This window comes from Pongo abelii, chromosome 2, assembly GCF_028885655.2.
Source record: "Pongo abelii isolate AG06213 chromosome 2, NHGRI_mPonAbe1-v2.0_pri, whole genome shotgun sequence".
Taxonomy (NCBI): Eukaryota; Metazoa; Chordata; class Mammalia; order Primates; family Hominidae; genus Pongo; species Pongo abelii.
Genome location: NC_085928.1, coordinates 121,580,228 through 121,601,095, shown reverse-complemented (window position 1 = coordinate 121,601,095; position 20,868 = coordinate 121,580,228). Strand labels below are relative to the sequence as shown.

Below are 20,868 nucleotides of genomic sequence, written 5' to 3'. Positions count from 1 at the left end.
CCTAAGTTCCCTAAGACGTAATTGCCTGATCTCAAGATGGTCAGGAAATAGCCCCAGACACCTGTCCTGTCCTAGCCTGGGTGGTGCCATCGTTCCCTTGATGAGGCATTCTCTCCTCTCGCGGAGGTTGCGCTCCCTGAGAGAAGCCTGTCTCTTGACACCTTTGCATTCCCCAAAGCACCTGGTGGGGCATCTCGCGGAGTGGGAGCTTAACAAATGCTTGCTGAATAATGCTCTAAAAATATGTGTTAGAAAAACTTATTTGGGCTACACATCTGGACACAGGAGTAATCAACAGAGGTGAGAGCCAGTGCCCCAAGGGAAGAGGCTTCCTACAAGTGAAGAGTTTGCCATGGACTAACCATCCAAACCCATAGAACAGGGCAGAGCAGAGGCTCAGCTGGCTTTACTGACAAAGGAGTGCCTTCAGTGAGCTTGGTGGTCTTTTAAAGCAGAGGAAGAGCATGGTGGAGGGGCTTCCTCTTTCTGTTTCTTTCTATAGGATGACCAAACTCAAACACAGGGGAAAGGTTCTGTTTGCAAAGCTCAACTTTCTCATCACCTACAGAGGAAAACAGCTCTGCAAAATAGCTCAACTACTTCTTTTTTTTTGAGACAAGGTCTTGACTAGAGTGCAATGGCACCCAGACTAGAGTGCAATGGCATGATCATAGGTCATTTTAATCTCCAACTTCTGGGCTCAAGCAATCCTCCTGCCTCAGCCTCCTGAGTAGCTGAGACCACAGGTGCACGTCACCACACCTGGCTAAGTTTTTAATTTTTTGTAGAGGTCTATTTTACCCAGGCTGGTCTTGAACTCCTGGCCTCAAGTGATCCTCCTGCCTTGGCTTCCCAAAGTGCTGAGATTACAGGTGTGAGCCACCACACTGGGCTTCAACTTCTAAGCTGTCACCCCTCGAACCTTAGTTTTGACAGTGTGGTTTGTCCTACCTTAAAATCATTGATATATGCACCATAGTTCACACGTCCCATGTTCTCTACCAGAAGGTCCAGAGTGGCTCCAGCTTTCCCTGTTATGTTCAGAGTGATCACATTGTTTCGCTCAAGGACTCCCTGGGGGATCTGTGGGGTTCAAGACCAAATGACAATTGAATTGAGGGTAAGAAGGTCTGCAAGGAGAGGCAGCATGCTCAGTTAATTTAGCACTCATTTTCTTGCCTTGAAGTGTCACCAGACTTGGAAAGAAATGCTTTGATAGCATCTTAGCCCAAGTTACCGGCCAGGTTGGAAAGTTCCCCCAATCACTGCTTCCTAAACAGGAAAACTGCCAGACACAGCTCAGAGCACGGAATGGTCTAAGCTGGTTTCCTTTGCCCTGGAATGTTTTACTGCCATCTACTTTTAGTGGAAAGAGGAGGGAGGCAAAATTCCAGGGGAGGGTTCTTACTGGAGGAGCTGCTTCGTGTTCTGACAGCACAAAAGTCACTCACAAAAAATTGCTTCTGAACAACATGGAGAGATAAGACAAAATCAGATAAACGAGATAAAATCAGAGAGTTAGGTGGAGTATTCTCACCTCAAAATACTTGACATGATGCATTAACCACGAAAATTATATAACAGAATGAGGAAAAACAACAGGTATTTTATCAGCAACATATTCCTAACTTTTTAAAAGGCTGGACTTTAAAAATTGACCTTACAATGATCATAATTCACTAAGACAACACCCAAGTTAGAAGCGAAGAAACAGTCACCATCAATAGAGCAGAATGTCTTAGTAATCTGCTCCCACTGAAATGAAAGCTGTTGATTATAAGAGAATGGGAAATATTTTAACATCTTCTGACAAATTTTCTTGGTGAAGAAAATCTTTTCCTGTGTTCCTTCCTGTGACCATTTTGGTGAGAGGACTGGAAGTCCCGAAATGCATCTGCTTTTGTTATGAAACATGGTTCTTTGTGCACTTCAGTAATAGTTGTCATGAGCAGTCCTTCAGAATATAATTTCTCATGTAGGATAAAGGCACGAAGTTCAACAAACTTTGTACAGTGGTAGGTACAAAATTGAATTGGAAACGGACCCCACCCTTACGGAGCAAAGAAGGCACAGGAACATCAGTCAGAGAAGGGCGGCCTTGACTGGGGAGACCCAGAAGGCTTCTGAGAGGGTGGGGCATCAAGCACAGCCCTCTGGGTTAAGATGGTGGGTAGGGTGGATTCCAGCAAATGGCACATGCATGAGGCCTCACAGCAAGCAAGAGGCACAGCTAAGGGTCACCAAGAAGAGGGGTGGAGCCTAGTGTGGTGGCTCACGCCTGTAATCCCAGCAATTTGGGAGGCTGAGGCAGGAGGATCACTTGAGCTCAGGAGTTCAAGACCAGCCTGGGCAACATAGTGGGACCCTGTCTCTACAAAAAAATCAAAACATTAGCCAGGCATGGTGGTGCATCCCTGTAGTCTCAGCTACTTGGGAGGTCGAGGTAGGAGGATCACTTGAGCCTGGGAGGTTGAGGCTGCAGTGAGCTGTGATTGCACCACTGCACTCCAGGCTGGGCAACAGAGCAAAACCCTGTCTCAAAAAAAAAAAAAAAAAAAAAAGATGATGGGTAGAGCCTGAGGTTGAAGAGGTGAGCAAAGACCCCAAATGCTGTGTTAACAAGTGCAGGCTGCTCATCCCCACCCTCACTGGGACAAAACGCACAGTTCAGAGACAATTCTTACCCCATCCACAGCAACATATGCTCGATCGTGGACTCCATTGAAGGGTGAAGAGAGAGGTGCTGGGTTGCTGCAATCTTGAGGAAGTGTTGTCCGGTACAGCACAAACCCATAATGCTGGTTAGAAAAGGATTTAAGAAAAATACATCACTATTGCCATTCATTTAGAGAACTTGATTACCCTAGACATGTACGAAAGCGATGTTCTGCAAACCATAAGGAATGAAAATCTTCCTCCACCTCCAGAAAAAATTAAATTTGAAAAAGGAAACTGGCTTAAATTTTTAGGTCATTGAATATCCATCATAATAGCAAACTGCAAGGAACCACAAACAGTGTCTTATCAAGCATCCCTTTCCCATAAGAGGAACTTGGACGCTGAATGGGTTAAGTCTCTTGCCCAGGGTCATACAGGGGATTATATCATACATAGCAAAAGTTATGGATGTTAGCTCCAAAAACAAAACTAAGTAAAACCAACAAAAAAACAAGGTAAACAAACAGCAAAGCCAAGAGATGAAGTTCTGCTCAGCAAAACTGTCTCCAAGTTCTTGGGCTAAATCTGCTTTAACATACAAAACAAAAGGCAATGAGCTGGGTGCAGTGGCATGCACCTGTAGTCTCAGCTACTTGGGGGGCTGAACTGGGAGGATCTCTTGAGCCCAGGAGTTTGAGGCTAGTCTGGGCAACATAGCAAGACCCCATCTCTAATAATAATAATAATAATAATAATAACAACAAAGTCCATCAGAACTGTTTTAAGTGGAGGAACGGGGGAAAGAAACAGTTAAGAGACTAGATTGTAACCGACCACTAAGTCAGAAAATATTTTTAGATGCTGACATCCCTGGTCCGAAAGGAAAGCCTCAAACAATCAGCCTCAGCAGTAACGGAATTATTCATAGATTATAGTTATTGACATAATAATCCACAGAATTATAGTTATTGACTTTGCTTATTTACTTCCTGCTGTGGACATTATTAGCAGGGCTGAGCTGGGACAAAATCCTCAGTTATGGAAGAGAATGCAAATAGTGGTCCAGCATGGAACAGAGAAAAGGTTCCCTACTTCTAGGGCCCAGAAAGAAAGAAAGTAAACTTCAGGCAAGTGGAAAGGTGACTGGGAGTAGCTGAGGAGAGCATTAATCCACTTTCCTGTGTTGCAGGAATGAGCTGAGCACAAGAAATGCTACTAAGACCACACAAATCTTCGAGCACAAGAACACCTCCCACCTAGACTCCACATCTCCATCTCCTTCTTGTTCATTTACTTACTTATTTTGAAAACTAGCTAAAGTGGTAACTTTCCTCAAGGGCTGAGGAAAGCTTTGTCAAGGGCTTCCAGAAGGACGGGTAGAAGCTGTGACGCTCCCCAGGCAGGTGTGGCTGAGGCTCAGGGGATCTCTGCAGAGACAGTAGGCTGAGCCCCACTCCCTGAAGTCTGTGCCCTTTGGGGTTTTTTGCTGGAAATAGATATTCGGTGGACTTGCCCCAGATCTGAAATAGCCAGGGCCCAGGAAGCCCCACCCAATCTGAGAGCACTACCTTGGCCAAAGATCAGAAAGCAGAAGGGGTCTGAGAAAGAACAATGGCTGCACGTGTTCATATAGTAACCTGGAACTCCCTCCCCAGGCTACACGTGCTCTAGGATCATTGTCTGAAGTGCTCAACAGCCCTGCTAAGCGCAGGTAAGTTCCATTTATAGATGTGGGTGCTAGGACTGCAGAGTACCCTATACGACATTCATGAAACAGTGAATGTGTGTGTGGTGGGGGGACTTAATTATTCATTTTATTGTAAAATAGAATTGTTGGAATAAAATCACAGGTGTAAAAATAGCAACTGACAGCAAACTTCACTAAACTAAGATTAGATATGCTGTTATTATTTTGCCTTACTGTTCAGACTCCTTCCAGAAGGTGGTCACCACAGAAAATCAGAAAGGAGGACGTGGATAACCTTCCATTTCAAAACACGGGGCTGAGATCCTAAGTGATGAAGCTTAACATTGCAGTGAAGGGACAAGCTGGTCTCACAGGCATCCTGCTATCATTCCCTGAGAAGGACATATCACTTTTGTTGTGTTCATGTCCAAAATGTTTTACTGAATCTAATTAGTGAGGCAAAGTCTACAAACACCCCAACCTTTTAAAAAATGTCCATGTCATGAGAGAGAGACTTAGGAGCAGTTTCAGATGGAAGAACACTAAGGAGAATATAATTAAAGGCAATGTGTGATTATGGATTGGAAACTGGATTGAGAAAAGATTAAGCTGTAAAGGATGTTATTGCAATGACCAGGGACACTTGACTATAGAATTTATATTAGATAATAGGATTGCATCAATATTAAATTTCTTATGTGCGATCATTGTATTGTGGTCCTGCAGGATAATGTTCTTTTTCTTAAAAGATGTATGCTGCAGTATTCAAATGTGGAGTGACATGGTGCTGACAACTCAAATGGTTAGAAAAAGAAAAGCAGTTGACTACATACACAGAGAGAAAAAGGCAATTAAAGCACTGTTAACAATCGGTGAATCTAGGTAAAAAGCATATGGGTGTTTATTGTACTATTCTTGCAACTTTTTTTGGATTTAAAATTTTCCAAAACAAAATGCTGGGAAAAACTTTAAAAAAATAAAGATGAGGCAGTGTCTGGAGATCAAACACACACACATATACAAACACTGAAAAAAAAAAAAAAGATGTGCTCTGTTCCCTTCAAAAGCAGGAAAAAGAATCTCAAAGAACCTAGACTACCAAAAAACACAGTCCTTATGCCATTGAGCTAAGAACAGACAAATAATTAAACTGTCTGTTTTGAGTATTAAAACAGTGATCTTCCACTGATGCCTAGAAATAAAGACTAATTAGATTGGTCAGTGAACTCAATTTATAACTTGTACAGAATTCTATTGAAGCAGGTTGGGCTACCTCCTGTATGAGTGAGAAGAAGTGGGGCAACAAATATAGGCATGATCAGCCCACCGTGCAGCACTTCAAGCTAAAGAGAGCCTGGAAATTCATGGTTCATTTACCTGGGATCTGATGCATTTGCTTACCATTTTGGCCCCTGAATTCAGAATGGGCACTGCAAGGCAGTGCAGAAAGCACACTTTTGCAAGTAGAGAAAAGGCGAGGTATTACCTTTGAAGGCCTACCTGTTTCACCTGGATAAATGTCAAGGGATAAAGGCTTTTGATGGGCCCAGAGGGACACAGAATGTCCAGAGCTGCTCCCACTGTCTTTAACTGAAAAGAAACAAAAGCGGCATTCACACACTGCACCCCTCACTGGTCATCAGGTTAGAGAGTAGCGTCATTTCCTAATTATCAAAGACATCAGTGGGTTTGACCAAACCCCTAAATAAACCTAAATCATTCAAATTCCACTCAGTATTGCTTCCCAGTCTCCTTCAGTCCTCTCCATCTACTCTCTAACTCCTGATGAAAACTATGAATGATAGTAGTCTTAAAAAGGTTTCAAAAATACCTATTCAGAAGTTCAACCTGCTCAGAGACCTATAAAAGGCTCTTAAAATGAATGAAAACCAAGGCTCAGATGCTGCCTCCTTATAAACCCTCTCTGAACACACCCGAGTGAAACAACTAAGAAGTAAAAGTAGCAACCAGAGGCCAATTACATTCAACTAAGATTAGACACACCATTATTATATCACCTTAATATTTAATACTTCCTAGTTACTTCACCCTCCTCTGAACTTGTGTGTGGCATATCTTCCATGCCTGTATCACTTTTCAGTTGCTCATCTTTGTCTTCCTCACCAGACTGTCAGCTCCTTAAGGATAAGATATGTTCCATACTCAGCCCCAATGCCCAGAACATAGTAGATGCCTGGTAAGTATTTATTATATTCAATACAAAGGATTGTGTATTCTTGCAACCCAGGATACTTATTCTGATGCAATAACAACAATGATAATAACAGCTACCAGTCATTGCCTGTCTACACGCTCCAGATGAGATACAGCGTTTTACATGCACTAGCTCACTGAATACTCACAGCTACCCTGTGAGGCAGGCACTACTGTCCCTGTGTTGTAGAGACTCACAGAAGTCCACTTGAGTAATGACAGAGCCAGAATTTGTAGTTAGATTTGGCTCCAAACCCCAGGATTTTCCATGACTATAGTACTGGTTAGGACTTCTTTTTTTTTTTTTTTTTTGAGAGAGTCTCACTCTGTCACCCAGGCTGGTAGGCTGGAGTGTAGTGGCGTAATCTTGGCTCACTGCAGCCTCCTCCTCCCAGGTTCAAGCGATTCTCCTGCCTCAGCCTCCTGAGCAGTTATGTGTCACCATGCCTGGCTAATTTTTGTATTTTGAATAGAGACGGAGTTTCACCGTGTTGGCCAGGCTGGTCTTGAACTGCTGACCTCCTGACCTCAGGTGATCCTCTCGCCTCGGCCTCCCAAAGTACTGGGATTACAGGCGTAAGCCACCATGCCCAGCCCAGTTAGGAATTTCATAAACACTTCCCATGGTTACCTTGCTGATGTGCAGCATCAAGGAAAAAAATCTGATTTATAATTTCATCAAGCCAGCTACTCATATGGGTGTTTTCCCACCTGAACACTAAGAAATTCAACTCACGGTAAAAACTTATTTTCTATATAACTGTGTTTTACATAAACTTAATTCAGTTATATGCTGATTTGCTATCTTCAATTGTATATATTTATTTAAAAATAAAAAGTCATTTCTGCTCATACAATTTTCCTTCACGGGAAACAGAATGTGCTTTTGGTACTAAGCTAGCTTTGTTTTAGCAATGTTGTTGTTTTGAACATTTGGAGCTATTTTCTGTTGCATAAAAATAGATTTGTCATGGCTCTGAAACAAACAAACCAAAGTTTTCCTTCAGCAGCTGTAGCAATGAACAAGTAGAAGGTGCTCCCTTTACAAGAGTGACTGAAGTCTGATTAATCTAAAGAAAGATCCTTATCAGACAGAAAGACCACATTCTTTGTAGAATGTAGCACATGTATCTGACACTAGGTGGAAAATGTAAGAACTCAACCAACCAACCATGTCAAAGGGCTTCTTGGATGGAAAAATTATATAATCGTGTTTGGCATTTTGCTTGAAGATAAAAACTTACGATACTATTTTAGGATATCGAGATTCTTAAGAAATAGGTAACGGTTCTTCTTTTTTTTTTTTTCTTGTGAGTTAATACATGTAGGAGTTAGGGATTATAAAAGGGGAAAACCTGAAGACACAGATGGTCAAAACAAATTGACTTTGGCTATGTCACTCCTCTGACTATTAAGTAATACCTCTCTTCTTTTTCGCTTTTCCTAGAATACATTGCCCTTAACTCCTATTTATGATTGATTTCTAGCTTTTCCCCCAGTGTCCCCATTTAACGTATAAGCCACAGACCATAAAAATTTGGACATGACTTTGAGATGGAGGGAAGCATATAATTTAGGGCAGAGATCTATCAAAATGCCTGTGATTTTGGGGAACTCCTAAAAAAGGTAAATTACGACAAAGAGTCTTGACAGCCATAACAATGAGGTGGCATGTTATTTCCACAAAGGCACTTGACACTGCTTAAACCACTGATAAAGGAACCAAGATGACCCAAATGATCCAAGAATGCCGACTACTCCCACCTGTGTCCCATCTGCTCATCCTGTCAACAAGCATGAGTATCTTCTCACCTCTCTCTCCCCATTTTCCCAGAAACATCGTTTACTCCATTAGGCTCGCAGAAAACAAATTCGCAGAAAAATAATGAACCAATTCCTCCAGCACAGCGCTTTCACTCACTGCTACTAAATTCCATTTTCTCACTCCCATCTCTCACCAAAGTTTCTGTTATTTTTTTTCTTACCTTTTCCAGAGCGACCTTTCCATATGCAAACTTTGGTGTAGATGGAGGGATAGGACCTTCTGGTACTTTTTCAAACTATAAAGGAGAGTAGAAAAAGAGAGAAAAGAAAAAAAATTGGTAAACCTTCAGAAATATATTCATAAAATTTATTATTTGAAAGGAAGGTCAAAGACTCAATAGTGCCACTGCTTTTTTGGAAAATCAAAGGAACTAGAGACTTCTTCCAAAGCAGGATCTGGTAAATTTTTTACCTCTAAGTGTATGTCTGTGTTTTAAGCTTCAGGAATATCCACATGATTATAAACTGAAAGACCTCAAAACAAAAGGGCAAAAACAAGTAGAGAGAATGAGGGTAAATGGCAGAAGGCTAGGGAGCGGGAGGAAAAAAGGAAATAGGCACGTGATAGACTCTGAAGGGAGATAGCCTATCATAGGAAAAATATTAATCTTATTGCTAAAGTTCTGTATCAATGTTAAATTTACTGTGGTTATGAGAGAGTATACATTTCCATATTGTTATGAAACATATAACGAAGTATTTAAAGGTAAAGGCCATGATGTATGCAATTCTCCAATGATTTAGAAAACACACACACACACACACACACACACACACACACAGAGAGAGAGAGAAGAAACAAGCCCATGCACAAGTGATGAAGCAAGTAGAGTAAAATGTTGACACAGATGAGTCCGGGTGGAGAATATACAAATGCTCTTCTTTTTTTTTGAGATGAAGTCTTGCTCTTGTTGCCCAGGCTGGAGTGCAATGGCATGATCTCGGCTCACCGCAACCTCTGCCTCCCAGGTTAAAGTGATTCTCCTGCTTCAGCCTCCCGAGTAGCTGGGACTACAAGCATGCACCACCACACCTGGCTAATTTTGTATTTTTAGTAGAGATGGGGTTTCTCCATGTTGGTCAGGCTGGTCTCGAACTCCTGATCTCAGGTGATCCGCCCGCCTCAGCCTCCCAAAGTGCTGGGATTACAGGCGTGAGCCAGCGCGCCTGGCCACAAATCCTCTTTTTTTAAACTACTTTTATTCTTGTAACTTTTCTGAAAGTCTGAAACTATTTTTAAAAATAAATTCTTATTAAATGTTAAATATTATATCTGGACATATACACATGTACACACATGTATGTGCATGTATGTATACAATTATGGAGTAAGAAGATCTGGGAGAAAGTCCCACGTCTTAGAAATGTCTGTAGCCATCTGTGGCTTTTCAAGTAGAGTGTACTGTGAACTCTCAAGATTCTTCTATTTCTTTCTTTCCTTCTTTTTTTTTTTTGGTTTCCCTTTCTAAAAGTCACAATGCTGGCAGCATCGCCTCTTCGTGGCCCAGAGCAGCTGCTGCCATCACGCTGGCTGTGGCGGAAGGAGGTCGTGGGCAGTGGCGGTGGGAGCAGCTGCAGGGCCAGTAGTGGCGGCGGAGAGGACCCCTGTGCCCCATGTCCCCGAGGCAGCTGACTGTGCTGTCCCCAGCCTCACAGGGCCAGGCAGGACCCACTCCCAGGCCCGGAGCCTCTGCCGCTGCTGACCCTGGCTCCGCGTTGCTGCTCTTGCCTGCTGCTGCTGTGGAAAGGGTACAGCAGGAAGGAGGTAGACAGTCCCTGAAGCCTGCCACGATGGGACTGGGCCGAGTCACCCACTGATGGGGGAGCAGCGTGGTTGGGCACGGAGGGGCGGACAGAGAAGGGCCCCGAGGTAGAGCTGTGCCCGGGGCAGTGTCACGATCCATGGAGCCAAGCAGGAGCTGGGGGTGGCTGCAGCTACCAAGCTGCAGCTGCAGACGGAAACATCTCTGCACTCTTGGGGACCCAGGAAGGCCCCCATCCCCCAAAAGGCTAAGAGGTGTCTGCTCCCGCTGCCTAGCCTCTCTCTTCTCCCAGCGCTACTCCGATCTCGGAGCAAGGATGGGGCTGAGCCCACGTGCTGTCGCATGCTGGCTGGGTGTGCAAACGTTCAGGGTCGCACTGACATGCCAGCCCCCTGCCACCTCAGCCCCCTCTGGACTTTGGGCACCGATGAGCACAGGAGGGAGGCCGAGGGGGCGCTGAGGGCAGCTCAGCACTGGCCTGTAGGCGTCCCTTGGCACAAACAGCCTGGGCGCCATGAATGGTGGCAGGAGGTAGACAGGCTCCTGGGTGGAAGGGGGCGAGTCCCTGGTGAAGCCCCACCTCCAAGCTGGGGAGGGCCCGAAGCCTGGGGTTCGGGCCACTAGTCTCATGGACCAGAGGGGTAACTTGTGGTGCTTTTCCCTGGGCCTGCCAATGGCCGCCATGGTCCAAGCAGCACTTCCTTCCCACTGAAGCCCATAACAACTGCGGGCTCAGCAAGACTAGAAGATGGAGAGACAAGGGGAGACAATCAGCTGCAGAGAGAAGCTATCCTCTCTGCTGAGAGGATGGAGAGAGGATGGGATAATCTACCCACAGAGAGGCACTACCCTCTCTGCTGAGAGCTGAACACTCCTTGGGACACCCTGGCTATGGAGAGGAGCTACCCACTGTGGGTCTCCTCTGAGCTGTTCTATCACTCAATAAAGCTACTCTTCATCTTGCTCACCCTCCACTTGTCTGTGTACCTCATTCTTCCTGGATGTAGGACAAGAACTCAAGATCCGCTGAATGGTGAGGCTAAAAGAGCTGTAACACAAATAGTGCTGAAACATGCCCCTTGCTCACCACGTTGTGGGGGAAAAGAAGGAGAGAAGAGCTATGGTCCTTTGGGGACCCCAGACCTGGGAGCTACCCGAGCTGGGGCTGTGACTACCTCTTTGGGGCCCTGTGGTTCCTGGCATCTCCAAGCTTCCGGGCACTACTGTATACCCTGATGCCAGCCAGAGAAGCTGTCTGCAGTGCGCCTGGTCCAGCTGCAGCCTTGCAGAGAGCTGGCGCCTGTGCGGGCACCTGGAGCTGCTCACCCTGCAGCAGCAGCAGCCAGCGTGTCTGACCGTGCACAGTGGCTCGACCCCACACTTGCTCACACACACCTTGCCGCTCTATGCCTGACTTGCCCTTGGCAGGTATGGGATCCAGGCAGGAAGCATGAGCCGAGTGCAGCCTGCCAGGCCGAGTGGGCAGAACAAGCCCAGTGGGCCCGAGCAAAACTTGGGCAAAGGCGCCACAGGCCACAGAGGTTTCCAGCCAGAAAAGTGACACCCCAAAGATCCTGTAACAATAATAAAAACTAATAATTTTTAAAAGGAGGAGGTGGCTCACGCCTGTATTCCCAACACTTTGGGAGGTTGAGGCAGGCAGATCACTTGAGGTCAGGAGTTCGAGACCAGCCTGGTCAACATGGTGAAACGCCATCTCTACTAAAAATACAAAATTAGCCAGGCATGGTGGCACATGCCTGTAGTCTCAGCTACTTGGGACACTGAGACATGAAAATCACTTGAACCTGGGAGGCGGAGGTTGCAGTGAGCTGAGATTGCACCACTGCACTCCAGCCTGGGTGACACAGTGAGATTCTATCTCAAAAAATAAAATATAACATAAAATAAAATAAAATAAATAAAAAGAGGAGGACAAAAGACTGTTATAGTGAAAAGCAACAGTCCCCTGCCTCACTTTTCTCTTAGTTCTGTCTTTCAGAGGAAGCCATTTAAAAATTATCATTTTTTATTATTTTATTTTGAGATAGGCTGTTGCCCAGGCTGGAGTACAGTGGCAAAATCACGGCTCACTGCAGCCTCAACCTCCTGAGTTCCAGCGATCCTCCTGTCTCAGCCTCCTGAGTAGCTGGGACTATAGGCATGCACCACCATCACCTGCTAATTTTTACTTTTATTTTTGTAGAAATGGGGTCTCACTACGTTGCCTAGCCTGGTCTCGAACTCCTGAACTCAAGCGATCCTCCCACCTTGGCCTACCAAAGTGCTGGAATTACAGGTGTGAGCCACCACGCCCAGCACATTTTAAGATTATTTAATTGTTCCTATTTTTGCTTCTTCTGGTCTCTAAGTAACATATGTGTACTGCTTTTTCTTATCATTGATTTCTTTAAGACATAAGAATACAGCCCAGAAGATAAAGAAAGTTTATCTTCCTTTCTTGCTGTTATGGTTATATCACCATTTTTAGCTTCTCTCCTAGTTATCTTTGTACCTTTAAAATAGTATCCTTATATCTTTATTTATTATTTCCATCAATTAGCATATTACCCTATGTCGCCTCTTTTTTTGTTTTGTTTTGTTTTTTTGAGATGGAGTCTCGCTCTGTCACCCAGGCTGGAATGCAGTGGCGTGATCTCCACTCCCTACAACCTCCACCTCCCGGGTTCAAGTGATTCTCATGCCTCAGCCTCTTGAATAGCTGGGATTACAGGTGCATGCCACCATGCCCGGCTAATTTTTGTATTTTTGGTAGAGACAGGGTTTCGCCATGTTGGCCAGGTTGGTCTCGAACTCCTGGCCTCAACTGATCTGCCCACCTTGGCCTCCCAAAGTGCTGGAATTATAGGCATGAGCCACAATGCTTGGTCATCTGTCACCTCTTTATTCTCAATGTCCTAAAATTTCCTAGTGATACATCTGATTATGTATCTTCTTTGCATTCATTATGTTCGACAACTCAGAGATCCCTTTCAATTTTGAAAAACTTCTGTATTACTTCTTTGACATTTTTTTCTCCAATTTTTTCCTTCTTATTGGTACCAAGTTGGACATCCTAGATTGTTCCTCATTATCTCTTATCTTTTCTGATTTCCATCTCTGTGTTCTCGTTCTAGTTTCTAGGAGATTCTTCTTAATATCCAAGAACTCCTGTTCTCTAGTAGCTTCTTTTTCAAAGTATCCCATTCTTACCTATGGATGTAATATACCTCTGAAAGATAAACTTGATGGATTTTGTTTTTTTTTACTTAAGATCTCTCCTGTCCCCTGAATCCTTTGTTGCCTTTACAGTCACTTTTCTGTTTATTTCATCTTGGTCTTTCTCTTTCCTGTTGCAGGTTTTATGGTTGCCCTCAGTGTCTGGCCATGCTTGGTTGTTCATTCCTATTTAATGGTAATGCAAATGAATGCCCCAGCATCTGCATAATCGTCCTCGTCCTCTCTCTAACAGTCCTGCTCTGTGTACACGAGCAGGGCTTGTCCTCTGGGTTTTTGTTTTTGTTTTTTGAGACGGAGTTTTGCTCTTGTCGCCCAGGCTGGAGTACAGTGGAATGATCTCAGCTCACTGCAACCTCCGTCTCCCGAGTTCAAGTGATTCTCCTGCCTCAGCTTCCTGAGTAGTTGGGAATACAGATGCCCACCACCACACCCAGCTAATTTTTTTGTATTTTTAGTAGAGACGGGGTTTCACCATGTTGGCCAGGCTGGTCTTGAAATCCTGACCTCAGGTGATCCGCCTGCCTCAGCCTCCCAAAGTGCTGGGATTACAGGCACGAGCCACTGTGCCCAGCTCTGGGGGTTTTGTTTTAGGGTGCTTTGACAGAATCAGATGTAATGTGGAGGATCTTTAATCTGTATACTTTTTTAAATGTTTTAAGGAAAACCCTCTCTGATTTTCTGACTGGTAGAAAGATGCCTCCCTGATGGACGGTCTGTGTTTGAGACTGAGGTGAAGAAGCGGAGGACCTAACAGAAAATATATAAGGTTTAATTACCCTTCTCACTGTCAGCTCCATGTCATTCCTATCCTTTGCCACTCATGTATTTCCAGGACCTGGGTCTCCATGGTTCTTTGAGACCAGTCTACTACCTGCTCTGTTTCTGTAACTCTATTCCACACTCACTAGGGACTGAGATTTCCTTATTCTACATCCTCAGCCACCACAGATCTTTCAAAATCTGTCATGCACGAACAACTCCCCTTTTACTGTCTCCAGTTTTAAAAAGATTCCCATTTTTTGAAAGAAGTAACATTTTGGAAGGGAGAAGAGATAAGAAGGTGGTCAGTCGGCCATCTTGCTCTGGAAAGTGCTTTGTACCCACAATATGAATCTATATCTCTGTGAAAGTTTTAAAACATAATATTAAAAGAAATAAATGTGAGATCAAAGAGTTACTATTTATCTTGGAAAGTTAAATATGTTGTAAGATCTCTTTCCCCACTTTCCCTGAAGTCTAGACCACACTCCTCCACTAGCCATTTACCCATCCCTTCCTCTTTCACTCCCCATTCTGGCCAATAAAAGCAGAAAACACAAATTCACAAAGAGGGACCTGAGAGCAGTATGATCTGTTTCCTGAGGTTCCCTACTTACCTGCACATATATCTCTTAAAGTTCAAGGCGGATTCCAATTTAACTAGGACTGCAATGTTTTCTACCACACTGGAAGAAAAAGTCATTGTATGGACATACTTGCTCAACCTACACTCAGCTCACTTTGATGCAGTGCTTAGGTGCCTGTACTGTCATCTCATGTACTACTTCCAAAGGCTCTCATACCTAGTTATTGTATTTCCTCTTTAGAGATACGACTGAGAAACTGGCTCGAGATTATAAAGGGAACAAGGCAGGGAGCTGGTACTGTGGCTCCAAGTCTAGCGCTGTTCCCACTGCTCTGCCCTGCCTCCTTATTGTTGTAACAATAGAATAGAAAGTATTAGGCCCAGCGTGGTGGCTCACACCTGTAATCCCAGCACTTTGGGAGGCTGAGGTGGGTGGATCAACTGAGGTCAGGAGTTCAAGACTAGCCTGGCCAACATGGCAGAACCCCGTCTCTACTAAAAATACAAACAAATTAGCCAAGCATGGTGGCGTGCTCCTGTAGTTCCAGCCACTCAGGAGGCTGAGGCAGGAGAATCGCTTGAACCCAGGAGGTGCAGGTTGCAGTGAGCTGAGATCGTGCTACTGCACTCCAGCCTGGGTGACAGAGCAAGACTTCGTCTCAAAAAAAGAAAAAAAAAGGAAGTTTATTCACCCACAATTCCAAAAACAAAACAAAACAACCCCCAAAGCCAGCACAAAACCTTTTCTCTTCTGGTGTCCCTCCTAGATCCTCCCCTTATATATACATATAACATAAACTTTAGAGATAATTTTGTAATTTGCTACTGCTACTTACTAGAAGTACTTTTGACATGGTTATATATTGAAAACAATTTTACTGATTGCATATTATAGCGTTTTGTGTGGATATGACAGAATTTACATAATCCTCCTTCCTACGTTAGGGGTTGAATTTTTCCAATTTTGATATCATAAATATCAAAATTTATAAGTTGCAACAAACAACTTCATGTCTATAGCATTATCCTTCTTTTAAATTTTTATTTTTTAAAAGTAACGCTCTGAGTGTGGGGTGACTAGGTCAAAGGATATGAGTATTTTATAAGACTTAAAATAGTGTATACCCACATTTTCACCAAGTATCCATACTTGTTTATGTCATTTACTCAAATGTTTTTTTTTTTTTTTTTTTTTTTTGATATGGAGTTTCGCTCTTGTTGCCCAGGCTGGAGTGCAATGGCACAATCTCGGCTCACTGCAACCTCCACCTCCCAGGTTCCAGCAATTCTCTTGCCTCAGCCTCCCGAGTAGCTGGGATTACAGGCATGCGCCACCACGCCTGGCTAATTTTTTGTATTTTTAGTAGAAACGGGTTTTCTCCATGTTGGTCAGGCTGGTCTCGAACTCCCGACCTCAGGTGATCTGCCCGCCTCAGCCTAACTGCTGGGATTACAGGCTTGAGCCACCGCACCTGGTTGTCATTTACCCAATTTTCTATGTAGATCTTGATATTCTGATCAGTGATATTAGCTCATTATAATACAGATATTAAGCTTTCATCTGTCTATCCCATTTACTACAATTTTTAACTTTTCATTTTAATATTGGTGATTTTCATTGATACTAGTTGGATTATCATATAGCAAAATCCTCATCTTTACCTTAGCTAATTAATGTTTCAGAAAAGAAATAAACAAATATACCAAAATGCTATACTTCTAAACCATTATTTTTCCATAATAATTTGTGCTTTAATCAGAGCAATCAGAAATGTTGCTTCTCATACTTAACTGGACAAATTCAACACAGGAAGCTGCTGTTTTCCCTGTGGAATCCACTAGATTCAATGGTGACCAGCTTTTCCTTCACCAAGACCTCTAATGTTTTCATACATTCATCCAACAAACTCTTATTAAGAAAGTACTTTGTGTCAGGTCCTACGCTTTGTACTAGACTTATAAACAGCTCCTATTCCAGAGAGTGAGAAATATGTATAAATCAGTTATATTAACACACCACGAAAAGTAGTATTTTCAATAGTAAAGACATGGAATCAACCTAAATGACAATCAATGGTAGACTGGATAAAGAAAATGTGGCATATATACACCATGGAATACTATGCAGCCATAAAAAAGAAACAAGATCATGTCCTTTGCAACAACATGGATGGAGCCGGAGGCCATTATCCTAAGCAAACTAATGCAGGAACAGAAAACCAAATACTGCACATTCTCACTTATTTATAAGTGGGAGCTAAATGATGAGAACACACGGACACAAAAAGGGGAACAGACATCAGGGCCTACTTGAGGGTGGTAGGTAGGAGGAGGCAGAGGATCAAAGAATGACCTATCAGGTACTATGCTTATTACCTGGGTGACAAAATAATCTGTATACCAAACCCCTGTGACACACAGTTTACCTACACAACAATCTTGCACATGTACCCATGAACCTAAAAGAAAATTTAAGAAAAAAAAAAAAAAAAGAAAAGTAATGTTTAAAAGATTTCTACAACATAAGTGATAGAAAACAAAATATGACTAACTTGGCTGACAAGTGGGTCAAAGAAGACTCTGCAGATACGGTAACTGAGGTGTGTCTTCATTTCCAGGTGAATAAAGGCAGAGGGTGCAGAGACCAGGAGGTATAAACAGTGCTGTTTCGTTCATGGAACTGTATATAGCGCCAACTTAAGGCCAGGGAATCACATCTAAGAAGGGAGAATTGAAAGATGAGGCTGGAAAAATATAGGGGCCAAGTCATGGAAGGTATCCTGACCACATCAGTGTTTTAGATGCTACACTTGATCTTAGCCAAAAGACTGAGAAGCAATCACATCAGTGTTTTAGAGAAATCACTCTGGAAGAGGGACTAGAAAAGCCAACTCTACAGGAAACGAAAAGACCAGTACTACAAGAGAGCAGGTGACACTTTAAAAGACTATTTAACGGTTGCTAAGTAATATTCCCTTTCTCATCTGTAATCATCAGACATAAAACACTGGTTTTCACCAGCACTATACATCAGCAAGAGACAGCTGTGTCTGCATATCAAGCCAATGTCATTCCAGTCATAAACAGAGCAGGATGATTAATCAGCCAGTGTAGACAAATCCTGGATCAAATTTCAAACTTCATTAAGCTTTTGAAGTACAGAAAAAATCACTGTGGCTGTTCTCCCATCCCCTCTTCATCACTCAGCCCAGTTACTACCTTTGGGAATCCCAGAATCCACTCCAATTATCAAGGTCCTCACTACCACTTGATTAATTTCTACAGTGACCCATTTCCAAAAAATCAGCGGAACTCTTACATTGATGGAATCCCTATAAAGAACAGAAATAAAACTCTTAAAATGGGTCTTAAGTTGATCTGACAGCATACAAAAATAAACTCACCACTGCCCCTCTCAGGAATCAGTAGGGAAGAGGAGGTCGCTGCCCTATATTTTTATGGTTCATCCTCGAGGTCAAAGTGTTAACCATGTTTGGTTGAGTTTTACCCACACCAAAGCAAATACCTTTTAAAATGCAAATGTCATGAGCTTTGCCATGCCTTGAAGATTCATATGAAGAGAGCCGCCTGGGGGCCTTCACCACTGAGCACAGGCTTATGCAGCCTGCTGGGAGATTATCCCCAGGAGTCCATGTCAGTGAAATCTATTGCCCATCACCACCTAATGTGTTCTTGAAATGGATTAAAGAGGAGACATATTCCACTTTTTGAGTCTTTGATGAAGGAAGGAGGCAGGTAGAGCTATATATAGGGGATATTTACCATCCAATTTCCTTTACTTGATGCAAGCAAATATTTTGAAGATCATTTAACAAATCAGCTAATGGAATGTCTACAAAGTCTCATAAGAAAGAGCCCACTGGCGCACAGGGTGCGTTGGCTCACACCTGTAATCCCAGCACTTTGGGAGGCCAAGGCGGGTGGATCACCTGAGGTCAGGAGTTTGAGACCAGCCTGGCCAACATGGCGAAACTCCGTCTCTACTAAAAATACAAAAATTAGCCATGTGCATTGGTGTGCGCTTGTAATCCCAGCTACTCGGGAGGCTGAGGCAAGAGAATCACTTGAACCAGGGAGGTAGAAGTTGCCTGGGTGACACAGCAAGGCTCTGTCTCAAAAAAAAAAAAAATATATATATATCTATATATATATATAGATATATATAGATATCTCCACTGAATCTTGTAGTTAATTTTTCTTTCAAACCACAAATATCAAAAAAAGAGGGAAAATATGACATGTTAAGCTGCAATCTATCATAAGCTATTGAATTACGTTCATTTCTTTTTTTGCTTTGTTTTGTTTTTGAGACAGAGTTTTGCTCTTGTCACCCAGGCTGGAGTACAGTGGCGTGATCTCAGCTCACTGCAACCTCTGCCTTCTGGGTTCAAGCGATTCTCCTGCCTCAGCCACCAGAGTAGCTGGGATTACAGGCGTGCGCCATCATGCCTGCCTAATTTTTTTATTTTTAGTAGAGATGGAGTTTCACCATGTTGGCCAGGCTGGTCTCGAACTCCCGACCTCAGGTGATCCACTCACCTCGGCCTCCCAAAGTGCTGGGATTACACGCATGAGCCACCGAGCCTGGCAATTTCTAAAGACTCTGTCTCCTTTGTGGGTTCTCTTACTCTGCCCAGTCGTTAAAGCTTGGGATCCCCTGGGTTTGTCTTTTGCTTGGCCCATCGCCCTCCTCAGTCAGCTCCCCATGTGCAGTCTCAACCTCTCCCTGGACTTTGGCTTCTATTTGCACTGATGGCCCCAGAATCTGCGCCAGCCTTTCAGACTTCTCCCTGGAGTGTCTTACTATTAAGTGTTGGTGCTTATGGAGAAATCTCTCTACCTGGATGTTCCCGGAAATACTGAGCTGAACAAGCCCAGAATTGAACGTGCTTCCCCTGTCCCTGCCAGGGCCTCCTCTGCAATCCTCTATCTCAGGTGCTGATCCCAGTACCCACCTAGTTATCTAACTAAGGTTTTAACCTGGACAAATCAACAACTCCTCATTCTTTCTCACATCTGTGTTCAGTCAATCACCAAATCCTATCAATTTTACCTCCTGAACACTTTTCTTTCCTAATTTAAATTTTTAAATTTTCTTGTGGAGATAGTCTCACTATGTTGCCCAATCTGGCCTTGATTTCCTGGCCTCTAGTGAACCTCCCACCTTGGCCTCCCAAAGTGCTGGGATTACAGGCAAGAGCCACTGTGCCCAGCCCTAAATGTTTTTCAAATTGATTGCTTCCTCTCCACTCCCTGATGCCCCTGCCATCATCTCATTCCTAGGCTACCGTGGCAGCTGCATCCAGAAGTGCCCCAAGGGAGGAATCCCACCAGCATGTTCATAGTGTCATGTTTTTGTAAAACTTGCAAAAGTAATATAATTTGACCACAACAAGCTAAGATCCTTGTCTCTTTCTGTTCCAGCTTCCCTGTGTCAAATGTCCTCTTCCTTTGGGAGGTTTTACAGGTTGCTATAGGCATTTTGGGGACCCAACTAAAAATCAGTTAAAGTAGGGATTTACTTTACATGGGTACAGTAGGATATATTGATATGATTCCTGGTTACTTCCATGAGTAGGTAAGTTATGATTAATGGATCATCCCTCCACCCAGTGTGCTGACTCACTTAGCATCATAGTGCAATACAATCATGCCTGAAGGCACCCAGCCCCAGAAGTACATGGGTTGTGGAGAAGCAAGGTTTGAAATGTATGGGGCCAGAACCTGTCTGTGAAAATTTCTTCCAAAAATTACAGCTCATATATGAACAAACTGGAGAGATAGTTCCCCAATTTTGATTACAATCTTAAACATTTATATAATATTATCAGTAACAAAATGTGAAGCTTTTCTGTTTTGCTAAACTATCAATACTAAACAAATTTCAATCAGCCAGGCTAAAAAGAAAGATTTCTATTCTCTCTAGAGGAAAAGATTACAAACATTGTGGCCATCTGAACAGGCAAACATTGTTGCTAAAAAAGGTGATAAAGAGGCTAAGCGGGGTGGCTCACGCCTGCAATCCCAACACTTTGGGAGGCCCAGGCAGGTGGATCACTTGAGGTCAAGAGTTCGAGACCAGCCTGGTCAACATGGTGAAACCCCGTCTCTACTAA

At 43.4% G+C, this 20,868-nt stretch overlaps 1 protein-coding gene across 5 annotated transcripts in view; it reads right to left on the bottom strand.

Moving 5' to 3' along the window:
- GLB1 (galactosidase beta 1) overlaps positions 1 to 20,868 on the bottom strand; it is a 139,681-nt gene that overhangs the window by 54,702 nt on the left and 64,111 nt on the right. For all 5 annotated transcript variants that reach the window (XM_054550340.2, XM_009239237.3, XM_063721584.1 and 2 more), the window contains 4 exon segments: positions 8,545 to 8,619; positions 5,846 to 5,935; positions 2,685 to 2,798; positions 952 to 1,083 (listed from right to left, as the gene is read on the bottom strand). In XM_054550340.2, coding sequence (XP_054406315.2) covers positions 952 to 1,083; positions 2,685 to 2,798; positions 5,846 to 5,935; positions 8,545 to 8,619 — 411 coding nt within the window.